Source organism: Peromyscus leucopus, chromosome 4 (assembly GCF_004664715.2).
Source record: "Peromyscus leucopus breed LL Stock chromosome 4, UCI_PerLeu_2.1, whole genome shotgun sequence".
Classification (NCBI taxonomy): domain Eukaryota; kingdom Metazoa; phylum Chordata; class Mammalia; order Rodentia; family Cricetidae; genus Peromyscus; species Peromyscus leucopus.
Genome location: NC_051066.1, coordinates 88391889 through 88404655, shown reverse-complemented (window position 1 = coordinate 88404655; position 12767 = coordinate 88391889). Strand labels below are relative to the sequence as shown.

Here is a 12767-nt window from a genome sequence, read left to right as displayed (position 1 = left end):
TTTAGTTTTTGGTGGCCAGTATGTACATGGTGAGGTAGTGACAATTTTTTTTTTTTTTTAGAATCTGTAAAAAAGATTATTTTTCCCTCTTCCCTTTTTTCTTCAGTTCATATCTCCTTTTTTCTTTCCTTCTCTACCCTCCATACACTTGGACAGGACAAACACCACATTTCCTTTCAACAGTCAATGTAAAATACAGACAACTTTCATTCTATAAATCACTAATGTTGGGTCTTCCTCACCTCTCATTTCCTCATTTCCTACCAACAAGGGCAAAGCAGGCTTTAAATTAAATGGCAAACATACCTTTGAGGCTCGTGTGACAATCTCTACTTTTCTGTGTAGGGAAGTAACACTCTCAGAAAACACAGCCCTGAAGATTATGCATTGGGCACGCTCAGCAAAATTGGGAATCTGGGCTAACTCATGCAGAAATCTGTAAAAATAAAGACAAATCATTTTGCTTTATGCATAGTCATAGGAAAAACTTAAGAAAGAGGCCTGGTCCGGATTGACCAAGGGGAACATTCCTTACATCATGATTTCAGTTTATAAAGGGAGTCAGTTGGGCTGACTCAAGGAACTCCATCTGCTCCATTGTTGACAACAGGGCCTCTGTCTAGTAAGCTCATATGATGGTGAATAATGTAGATGACCAGAAAGTTTATGCAAGTATTCTGAAAATGTTACCTCTATCCTGTGATTCAAACAAGAGGCTAAACCCAGATGGAAAGTCCTGGTCTTTACTGTATGAGAAGATGACACAATCAATTTCTGTGTCATGTAGAATTTTCTAAAAGTATATCAATGTAGGTAGAGCAAACTGGAGACTTTGGACAAATGTCTATAGTCAAGTGATAAGATATTACTGAAGTGAGATTGCTATTATTTTTGCTCAATTATGTAACAGTCTATAATGATCTCATTTTCCATATATTTGCTTACTCTTTGTGTCAATTTACCCACGTAGGTGCAGCTGATAGCCAGCTCAGTACTTAGAAGAAAGCAGAAATTCATAAAGTAGACAGCCTAAAATCTTTAAAGTATGCCAAATAGCTCTTAAGAGTCAAAACCCGTTAGTGCTCTACACACAGTAGCTCACTGTCTGAGTAACTGGGCACTGGTGTCTTCTGCAAAATGAAGCTGGAAGAGCTACCTGCTTTTCAGGCCAACCACCAACCACCAGAGGAAAGGGTATAAAGTAATATGAGTTGAAACAGTTGGCTATGATCTCAGAAAGGGAGAGAATCCACTAACAGCCCTTAATTTCATTTTGGAGTTGAAATGATTATTAACAGCTATTTCTGAAAGTCTTGGTCAATTCACAATACCATCACTTTGAAAATTTGAAGTCTCCCACCAGATATAGTTTTGTAGATGACCACAGTTGTTACTCTCTCTGTGTCAAATGGAAAAGAGGAGGAGTAGCAGCAGGAGATGGAGCAGATGGAGCTGGAGGAGCTAGAGTAGCTGGAGGAGCTAGAGCAGCTGGAGTAGCTGGAGAAGCAGATAGGGCAAAGGGAAGAGGAGGACAAGCGGGGAGGGGTCAACTTTCTTCTTCTATTGGCAGTCTTGCTACCTAGCCCAGGACAGCCTCTAACTCACTATTCTCCTGTCTCAGTATCCTCAGTTACTGGAATTATAAGGCTGTATCACCCTCCCTGCTTCTATGCTCCATTCTGTCCTTAAGTTTTGTTTTCTTGCTCTGTATTCTGTTCCTTCCACAGGTTTTTGGGGGGAGGTGATGAAGTGTTCTTCTTTGTTTTTGTTGTATACTTGTTTCTGAGACAAGGTTTTACTTACAGCTTACTTACAGTTTAGGCTATCTCAAAATTTCAATCCCCCGTCTCAGCTTCCCAAGTACTGGGATAATAGTTGTGTAACACTCCGACCTCCAAAGATTTTGGATTTAATACATTTTTTATTATCAGCTGTTTTTCTTAACTCTTCTGACCAGGTCCTAGTTGTCATTTCCCCCTGCCCCAGCCTTTTAAAATACTCTGGAAACAAAGCAGGGGGGACTCAGGAAATACTCCCTTCTCTTTAGGTTCTGTTCCTGCAGTCACAGTTATAAGCACACTACGTACTGTTGCATTTAAGAGAATACAGAAGCGTTGCATAGGGACAGGAAAAGAGTAATTGCCTTTCTTTCCTGAACTGTTCCCTCATAAGTACAGTACAGAATTGACCAGAGTCATTTATCATGAGTGACATCAGAGCTGTCGCCGGTTTTCACAGTGAGCAGGAACCATCTCTGGGGACTGGCAGCATTTGGTTCTGCGATGAGTTCTGGGCAAGGTTTACTCCTTTAGGTGCTGCGAGCCAGTCCAGAAAGTGCCCTGCATTTCTCCCCTCCCCAAAGCCACTGTGTCATCTCCTCAGACCCCGTGTAGGACCTTGATCTCTGGACTAAGTAAATGACCTGCTGAGCATGAAGACAATAACGGAGGCACAATAGATAGCATATGAGTGAGCAAACAGAGCAATGCCTTGGCTCACCCACCGGGACATGGATGGGAAACAGGTAACTCGGGAGGAAAAACAACTAATAGGGCCATAGGACCCACTTGTAGAAACAAGACTAGAGGCTCCTCAACAAAGAAAAGAGTGAAACTGCAAAGCTGTCTGATTACAAACTTACAGAGGATGAGGGCTTGCTCTGGGAAGCGTCTCACAGCATCTTAAGGCCCCAGGTCTCAAGTAGCTGGGAGGGGATGGCAGATGGAGGGGCAGATTTGCTTTTGTATAGAACCCATCACTGCTAATGAGTTCTAGTGCATTAGCCGTGGTCACTTCAGAAGTATGTGAAGCCTTTACAGCTACCTAAGGCCTGGGTACGGGATTTGGCTTACATATGGTTCCTTTTTGATATTAAAAAAGACACCGCCTTTAATCCCAGCACTCGGGAGGCAGAGGCAGGTGTATCTCTGTGAGTTCGAGGCCAGCCTGGTCTCCAAAGCGAGTTCCAGGAAAGGCGCAAAGCTACACAGAGAAACCCTGTCTCGAAAAAAAAAAAAAAAAAAAAAAAAAAAGACACACCCATAATTACTGAAGTGTGGAAAAGGTGTGATCAGTGATGAGAGGCTTGGGGAAGCAATGTTGGCTTCTGGTCAACTGAGCCTCCCCATGATGCTGTGAATGACATGGCTGACGACTAGAGAAGTGAGCTGAGACAGGCTGGACGGTGTCGGGAAGGAAGCTGGGGGAAGGCAAATGGAGTTTTGTATTCTGAAATGTACTTTTTCTAAACAAATGGAGGGTTTCAGACAGAGACATAATACTTTTAATTTTTTATTTCATACAATCACCACAGCAGTGGCATGGCTACCTGGAAACACGAGCAGATTTCAGGCTTGGAGAACTGGGAGGGACCTTCATTGCAAGGGGGAGGTAAGAGGGCCTGTGATGGTGGAGACAGGCAGGTGGGTAAGGGGGCTGTGGAGCAGAACGGCCCTGAGGGACTGGTCCTGATGCTGGAAGAGGCCAAGATGACTCGCGGGGGTTGGCCTTGGCAACATTTGGTAAAATTTAAAGATATAAATCACAAGAGAAGTAAAATCGGAAAAGAAAATATATGATTGTATGAAACTTTTAACACAAACATAACCAGGCAAAGGCCCAAGGAAAGGCACCATTGCTCTTTATTCATTTGCCTGGAAAGTGCCAGAAGGAAAGGTCATCTCAAAGGCTCCTCGAACCAAGTGTCTGATGAACTCTGCCCCCGTTCCCTTGTGCTTTATAGCCTACCGGTAAGTGCTGGGATAATAAGCCATTACAGACCCCCAGGCACAGTATATTGAAGAGTAGGTCTTCACAGTTACAGATATTCATGGACTAATTTCCGTTTGGGCTACTCTATCTACAGTTTTATTCTAGATTTTATAACAGAAAGGACAGACACACAAGTGAGGGAGCTCTTCTTCCTTACGCAATGTGGTTTATTTCCCTGGAAAGGACTATAGCTCAGCCTGTACCCACAACAGAAGGCCTGGGGCTTTACTCTGTGTGGGTTTTAAAGCCACAGTGGCAACTCAGCTGACAGGTGGGATGATGCTGTGTGGTCTGGCATTTGAAAAGAGACTAATGTGATCTCTCATCATTCCCCAAAACCCTTGGTGGTGTGATCTAAGGTATGTGTTCAACAGGGGTCTCATCCACGGTATTATTCCACAATGTAGCCTATACTCAAGGAAGCAAAACGCTACAGCTGGTTTTGGACCCCTGTGCAAGGTCCTAATATGATGTATCCTCACTATAGACCATAGGAGGCCTAATCAGTCAACAGGTCTTACCAGGAGTGCCACACCCTCTCTCACCAACAATCTCAAAGCAGGAAATAAAGGGAGTGAAGGGACATCCCTGGAAGGAGTGACTCTCAGACAGCCAGGTCCCAAGCAGATGACACCTCTGAGAGAAATGGCTTTCTAAATCTGGCATTGGGGTGTAGGAGAGTTGATGAGGTGAGTGATGAGGCCAGCCTCTCCACGCTGTGATTTACAGGACTGGGCAGCATACGGCCCTTAAGAAACTGAAATGCTAAATTCAATGATTCATATTTCCCAGTATGTAAGACATGCTTATAGTCCACTCATTGGGAATAAGTAGCAAATAAATCGCCAGAGAACGAGACTCTGGCATAGGTCAGACAAAAGCTGCCTTCAGAGACGTGGAGAGCAAAGGTGAGGTGTGCTTGAGTCGAGTCTGGGGACCTCAACCTCTCCATGCCAGTCCCTGAGCCTTGTCTGCCACCTGAGCAGCCCCACATGACAGGCATCGTGGCCTCCAGTAATAGTGCTGAGTGTTCAGGAAGTCAGCACAATGGCCCTCCAAACTTGGAAAATGCTTATCTAGCTAGATCATGGGTGATGGTAGGGGGGGATAAGAAGTTGTGCGCTAATTAGTTGCCACCATTATTCTATGCCCTGGCAATTAGTGCTGAGAAATGATGCTGGGAGGTTGTACCACAAAAGGCAGAGGAATGCCTCTCTTGGCAGACACACACTGTTCATTTCACATCAGTGGTTCATTGTACCCCATCCCTTCAACTTACGGCAGGTTTTACTGAGTGGACAAATTAGAGCTAATGGACCAAACCCAACCAGCCATTTCTACTTGTGTGACTTGTGACCTTAAGAATGGTTTTCATATTTTAAATGATTGTAAAAAGTATAGAAGTATTTTTGACATGTAAAATAATACAAAATTCAAATCTTGGCAATTCTAAATAAAATCGAGGTCCAGCTGTGTCCCTTTGCTTACATATTATCATCTATGGTTGTTTTTGAACCATGACAGTACAATGGCTGACTTGAGGAGCCCTGAGAGATCCTTTAACCCACAAAGTATAAAATGCTATCTAGTCTTTTACAGGAAAAGTTTGCCAACCCCAGGCTTACAATTTTACCACACAACTGGGCACACTAACCCTGCGTAAATGTTTGATATGTCTGATCATCTCCAAATACTACCAGTGGCTACATATCTCACCACTAGTCACTTCCCCATTGATGCTTAGTGATTTAACAGGAGTTAATTCATGGTAGGTAAATCTGACTTCTGGGTGAGCAGCATCAGCAGCGGTGGAGGTGGTGGGCCTGATGGCTGGTGTTAATGAGACAAAAGGACAGTAGAATCTCATCTGAACTGATCTATACATATTCTTAGGCTTTATGGACCAGGTTTAAGGGACAGGAGTCTGGGCTATAGTTCCATGTGAGAGGATCTCATCTAAGGTTCATAAGTTATCAGCAAGGTTTGACAGTATGTAGGGTAAACCTCAGATCTCTAAAAAACTACCTTACCAGTCATTTAGAGATGCTTTCTTCTGGGTCTATGAGAACTGAGGCATCAAAACATGGCACAGAGTATAAGACAACCTTGGATGCCTGTAGGCATCCTGTTACACTCAATCTAATTTCTGCTTTCTCTTTGCCTTCTGTAGCTGCCTCTCCTTGGCTGCAGAAGGCTAGCTTGAATGGAATATGAAGCATTCAACGCACATGAGCCCCAAACCAGTAGCACGTTTGCAGTCTTAGTCCCTAAATAACTTACTGGGGACTCCCAGGAACTCACATGTGGCTTGCAGACCTCAAGGGTCTAACCAATAAGAAGACACTCAGGTATCCAGCAGAGGTCTGAGTTCTCAATGTGTGGGAGATGGTACTACAAACCAGAGCTGGCCACTCTAGAGAATTAATGGAAACAAGAGCAAGCCACACAGATGGAGGATAAGAAAAACCTAACCTAATCAGCACAAGTGGAGAAGTTTGTGGAAAACCTGCCACATTCAGGATACATTTACTGAGCATGACATTTAAGAAAACCAGTTTGAATTTGGTTGGTGACTCTGCTATCATCTTTTTAACACACCAGCAAAACTTGAGGCAGCGTAGTAACGCCTTCTTCCTTCCTCAGTTACCCTTTTGGCTAAAATGTTTAGTCTAGGAGGAATTAAGTTGCTAGAACAAGAAAGGGGAGTGGTGTAGGGTGAAAGCAGGGGGAGAGACGCACGGCATCCAACAGCACACATCTCAGCAGCCTTCCCGGCAGCCGAGTCATCCTGCTGGATGCAATAGGGCACAGAATGACTCTGTTGTAACTCAGTTCTCTGTACCATTTAGACTTGACATTCATAGCTGGGAGGCAGACAGATGGAGTTTATAGCTCTCCTTTCAGACTAACCAAAGGTATTTCAAGGATCCTTACTGTTCAGGTTTGTCCAACAGCTTCAAGTCTTCTTCTTTGGATGTCTCGTAGTACTTTTTTATTTTAGTCAACTCATCCTCTTGGGCTCGCTGCATTGAGAGTAGAAAAGAAACAAATCACACACACACACACACACACACACACACACACACGCACACGCACACGCACACGCACACGCACACATACACAGTCAAGTGAATCAGCCTCAGACCATAGGAATCCATTTGTGATCCCACACCCTGCAGCAATGGCATCCCTTGGGCCTCACCCCAAGCATAAGAAACTCTACAGTTGGGCCCAGAAAACCCTTCCAGGTCATTCTGATACAAGTTCAAGTTTGGCAGTTACTAGCTAAAGCAAATGGTCATGACAAGTGCACACATCCAGACACACAGCTTAAGACAGCTGATAGCTTGAGTCTTCTGTAGGCAGCTGTGGGACAAGCTGTCCTTAGCTTTCTTTCTCCCAGAACAACTATCTCATATGGTTTCTATCTCAATAGCTTTCCACACTATTATTTGTAGTCACTACTTTCTTTTTTCCTGAATTTCATAAAGGTGTGTTATTTACACCACTTACTTAGGCATTTAGTAACATACTTTATAAGTTACCCAACATTTCCTGTTGTGTCCAGACTTACTTCCTCTACTGGCCATATACATACTCTTGAAAACATGGTAACAACAGAAAGCATCAGGAAGGCACCTTGCTTGATAGAGTTCTTTGCCATCAATTACTGTACCCTCATTTCTCAGAGGCTAAGTCCCCAAGGCTTGCATTAATCTATTGGTAATGAGTTTTGGATTCTGGATCCTCACACTATCCTCCAGGCACTCAATAAATGTACCACTAACTCCCAATGCTCTGACACTTGTGGGTCTTTGGGTTTATTTGTGAGAACTATACTGATAGAAACACATGCAAAGCTCCCACCCAGCACTACGTAATTTTTTAAATACATGAAGAATGTGAAAATATGTAGGGAATTGGTGAGCTCACTGGGCTATATTAGACTATGGAAATTTAAGGTCCCAGGGGACATACATGTTAAACTCAATCATCCTGTGAGCTGAGTGACTATAGCATGTCACCAGGCCCCCATGCAGTTATCTGAGAGTTGCCATGGTTTAGGGACTCCAGCTCCATCTGTGTTTCTACATCCTGACAGCCAATGAACAGAAGAGTTGACACTCATGGGACTTCTGATTCTCCAGTATCATCTCCTCACAAGAGCCTATGAATTCTGCTCACTATTCCTACGTACAAAGACTTTGTGCATTACAGTGATGTTTCTTAAACATGATTCATGATGTTCCTAAACTGTGTGACTCAGCTTTTGGAATGGGCTCTGGGCTCCATGAGAAGAAGTCATAGGATACTTAATCAATTCTTGTTCAATTAAAAAAAAGTCAGGTACGGTCCCACTCTGATCTGGATTTTAAAGCTAGAACACACCATTGCCATCCAATGCTGCCTCCTGCACTTAATGTCAGCAGCTCATCTGGTATGAGAATCATCATCCAAGCGGCTGTTGGGATTCCTATTCCTCTGAGGAAGACACTGGAGTGTGCCAGCATCAAGTAGGCGAGGCTCTCTTTCACTCTGTCAGCTAGCACTAGGGTCAGGCTCTAGTGTGCACCTGTGGTCTCTGCTTTGCTGGTATCAATGAGGTCTACTAGGGCAAATACTGCAGTGGAAGTAGAGAACACCACCCCCCCCCATGTGTAAATTCACATCTCTGTGTCTGGATCTCTTCCACATTGTGTTCAGATCCTAACTACCCAAGAACATGAACAGCTCAGTGATGTTCAGGGTGGAAATAAATATGAAAACTCCAGCTCTGTATGCCTTTGACACTCACATTTTCATATAAGGCTGCCAGGGTCTCCAGGTCAACCACAGAGTCATCCACGTTAAATATGGCTGTGAAAAAGAAATGAGAAAAAAGGGATAAGGGCTTTGACTTAATCCCCAAACCAATGTTCACCCCAGGCCCGGCTTCCCCACAATATAGGCCTGCACCTCTTACACAGGTTCTGCCTGCCAGTTTGTTCTGTTCCCCTTCCTCTCATACCACGGGGGTTCATTTGAAAGCAAACTCAAAACTGTCCCTATGGCTGGCCTGAGCGTTGGCCCTGCCTTATTTAATTCTTCAGTCTTTGAGTCCTTTCTGTAGTTTAATTTAGGCTCCACAGGAGAAGTGTTTGTGCTTTTAAACTAAATCAGTTTTGAGGTTTGAAGCACAATTTTAAATCTTTCTTCCCGGCTGGTAATTGAAGAGATTTAGCACTTAATGCAGAAGAATTGACTCTTGCCCATTACCAGGAAGGGAAAGAGAAGAAAAAAGGACGATGTTGGCAAATTAAATGAATTCAGGCATGTGATTTCAGGCACCTTTCTGTGGCCACCGAGAACATCTTGTTTGGATTAAAAAGACAAGAAAGAATAATCATTGTATCAATAGCAAATTAAGATCACAGAAACCTCCCGCGAGCCAGTATCAAGGTAAGTTTTTATTTCCATGTTTTTATTAGAATTCTGCCTTTAGTTCTGTATCTTAAATGAGTCATTTTGCTGTTAGCTAGTATGCTTATGATTTCATCTGTGGAGGTTCCTTCCCATATATGTTAGGATACACATGCAACAGATTTTTAAAGCTTTAATGGAATTGGCTATCAAAGTGTTTGAAATTGGCAGGGCCCACATCTTTAAATAATTATTCAAAACTAATAAGGTTTTTCCCCTCAGCCCTACCTCCCTTCCCTGACTTTACATTGTGAAATTAACCAGCGTGCTAGTAAATTTTCTCTGTGGCAGGCTAATTAATTTTATTAAACCAACCAGTGATGCTTAGAATGCCTTAAAATTCTGCTCTCCAAGCTATTCTGTTCCTTCTATTACACCATGTTTCCCTGGAGATTGTAGAGATCAAGGTGAAGGGCAGGTTGCTTCTGAATTTTTTTCCCTCCTATCATTTAGAATCATATGAGCACATTCAAACATTTCAGTAAAATTAGTTAGTGCAGGTAAGAGCACATCCCGTCATAGAATACCAAGGAGAATATTAAACTCCTTCATGGGCCACTTTCCCTAACTTAGACACTTATTCACAAGCTATTTCTAGATATATGGATATATGGATGGGAGGGAGATTGGAAGATTGACAAGATTCTACCAAGGTTCGGAATTGTTCTTCCAGGAAAGCCAGTGTGAACCCTGCCACAAAAAAAAAAAAAAAAAAAAAAAAAAAAAAATGTAGTTTGAGAAAAGAATGAGAGAGCTTAGAGTTTCAGGACTGGTGCATTGTTTGTGGAGATAATACTGACTCACTAATTGGTCAGATGGACGATACATTTCCAAATGGCTGATGTTTTTAAACACAGGCAAATGAAAAAGGCCCGGCCCGGAATAATGTCTCTTTTATGTGAACTCCAATATTCTGTTTTTTAAAATTAGCTGATATGAATGAATAAGAAAAGGCACAAATGCAAAGATAGTTTTTAAAGGAATGATTGCTTAAAAAAATCATGCACCCTGAGTACTGTATCTGAGCTTGAAGCACAAATCAAATAATCTCTGTCACCGAGAGAGAGAGAGAGAGAGAGAGAGAGAGAGAGAGAGAGAGAGAGAGAGAGAGAGAGAGAGAGATATCTGGGATTTTTCCACACTGAGTAAATGCTTGATTTCAAAGAGTTAGTCATCCTCGACCCCAGATACATGGTTCAGTGGTTTGCATTACTGGGTACCAGGCAGCAAAAAGAAAATATGAAGAAAGGATGGGGCCAGAAACAGGCTGGGCTCTAGGGATACTTATTCACCCATTTATCCTCCTAGGCACCGAATAATTATTTGTTGAGTGTGCACAAAAATCAGTCAGAAATTGTCTTCAAAGGCCATGGACATCTAAGACAAAAGTGTTGCTGACACTTAAAGTTTTGGATCTCATGAAATTAATATCTTAGACTGAGGAACAGAAAATAAGTAAATGCATGATCTCAGGTGGCAGTAAACTTAAAAGGAAGTAAACTGAGCTGGGGGTATAGGTTAGTTGCAGCCTAGCTAGCATGCATGGACTCCTCCCGGGTTTGATCCTTAACAACCAAAAGAACAGGGAAATGTGTATAACAAGAGGTAACATGATCAAGAAAGGCTTCTTGAGAGAGGTGACATTTCAGTTAAGACCTAAAAAGGTCAATTTTGTGACTATCTTGGCAGAAAAACATTCCAGGGAGAGGTAACTGCCAAAGTGAGATTCTTTTGGAGGTGGACTAGGGAGAGGTGACTTCCATGAACAAAGCTAACCTTATCCACTGTATGAGCTAATGTGGTAGGGTGCTGGGACCTGGGGATAGCTATAAACAGACACGGCACCCTTCACCACTTACTGAAGATACTGAGTGAGGCAATATGTGTGGTGGCCACACCACAGAAAGGATAGGCCCATGGCAGAACCTAAGAAAGGCCTATGGTGATTATGACTTCAATTATGTATTTCCATGTGTTTAAAAGCTTGCTAATGCCCTATCTCCCCATGCCTCTAGGAAGTGGAGAAGACTTGGAACTACCAGGAATTCATGCTCTAAGTACAACTTTCAGAATTCTTTAGTGTTTCAGGTAGTCTTTGCTATGAAACCCTCTTGGTCCTTCCTGCCAGAATCCAACTGAGGCATAACTCAGAAAGCTTTATTAACATGGCAAGTATAGGTTTAGATATCTCAAAGTTATGAAGAATACTGCATAAAATGCCCTAAAGGCAACTTAATACATCTAGACCTATTGATATAGCCTAATGCTTCTCTCTAAACCTTCCCACAGGCCAGCCTTCATTATATAACCAAAGTTAGTTAATTAGCTGGCTGTTTAAGTAATAAGTGAATGAGTAATGAACTAATGAGTTAATTAGCTAGTTAGTTAGTTCATTAGTTAGCTCTAGTCTCATTTCTGACCTCCTCTTCCTCCATGCTTCTCAGATGCAACTCCCCATCTGTCACCATACCTTAGATCATTCCCTTTCCACATCTCACCTACTGAGGCTCAGGACTCAGAGAGTCCCTGGCCTGGAAGGAAAAACTCTTGAATTTCAGGCGAGAGAGTCCTCAGTTAGCCACAGTACTTCATATTTTAAATGGAATAAAAAACAGTGTAATGTTAGAATGTGCAACATGCTAAGTGTGCAATAGTTTCTCTCCTACACTAGACTGGAAAAATCCTGAAGTCAGGGATTGTTCCTTAGGCACTTTGACCACTTTTCCTGGGATGAAATGGGTACAAAACAGTGGTGTGTGTGTGTGTGTGTGTGTGTGTGTGTGTGTGTGTGTGTGTGTCAGAGACAAAGAGACAGAGAGAGAGATGGACAGATGGAGGGAGGGAGAGAGAAAGAGAGAGACAGACAGAGAGAGGAAGGGAATGAGAGAGACGGATAAAGGGAGGGAGGGAAGGAGAGACAGACAGAGAGGGAGGGAGGGATGGAAAGACAGAAAGGAGAGAGAGAGAGAGAGAGAGAGAGAGAGAGAGAGAGAGAGAGAGAGAGAGATTCTACAGGGCTCTCAAATTCTGAATCTTGCTGGATATGAGGAAAGTTTCTTGATAAGGAGAGCTTTGGATCTTGAAAACACACAGGGACACTGAGGTGAGGAAGGGCAGGAGTTAAACAAATCAGAATATTATATTACACATTCTGTGTTTGAATTCAGCATGCTTTGTTCTTTCTTAATCGCCCCTTTTCAAAAATCTAGGTTTGTTCAATTGGGTTACATAATCAAGATGTTTAGTCACTGTCTCACTATATATAGGTAAGCTGCAGTCCTGAATACTGAAAGACAAAAATAATTTAATAAATGATTTTCCTATTATTGAAGTATGAATACAACAGGTGCTGTTCCCATCATTCCACCTTCAAAAATTTTTAGGAAGAAATGTCACCTTAGAATAAATTTTTCAAGTTAAGGTAAACTGGTATATTGTTTCAGGTAGATTCCTAAACTCCGTTTGTTAATCGTTATTAATTAAGCCAAACTCTTGCCATGCAAAGACAACTTCTAAACTTACAATATGTTCCAGGG

At 42.5% G+C, this 12767-nt stretch overlaps 1 protein-coding gene across 1 annotated transcript in view; it reads right to left on the bottom strand.

The window, feature by feature from the left end:
- LOC114697497 (formin-1) overlaps window positions 1-12767 on the bottom strand; it is a 270035-nt gene that overhangs the window by 120801 nt on the left and 136467 nt on the right. The window contains exons 7-9 of the mRNA XM_028875752.2: window positions 8567-8628; window positions 6706-6794; window positions 307-436 (exon numbers count right to left, since the gene is read on the bottom strand). Of these exons, the coding sequence (XP_028731585.1) occupies window positions 307-436; window positions 6706-6794; window positions 8567-8628 (281 nt within the window). The remainder of the gene's footprint in view (window positions 1-306; window positions 437-6705; window positions 6795-8566; window positions 8629-12767) is intronic.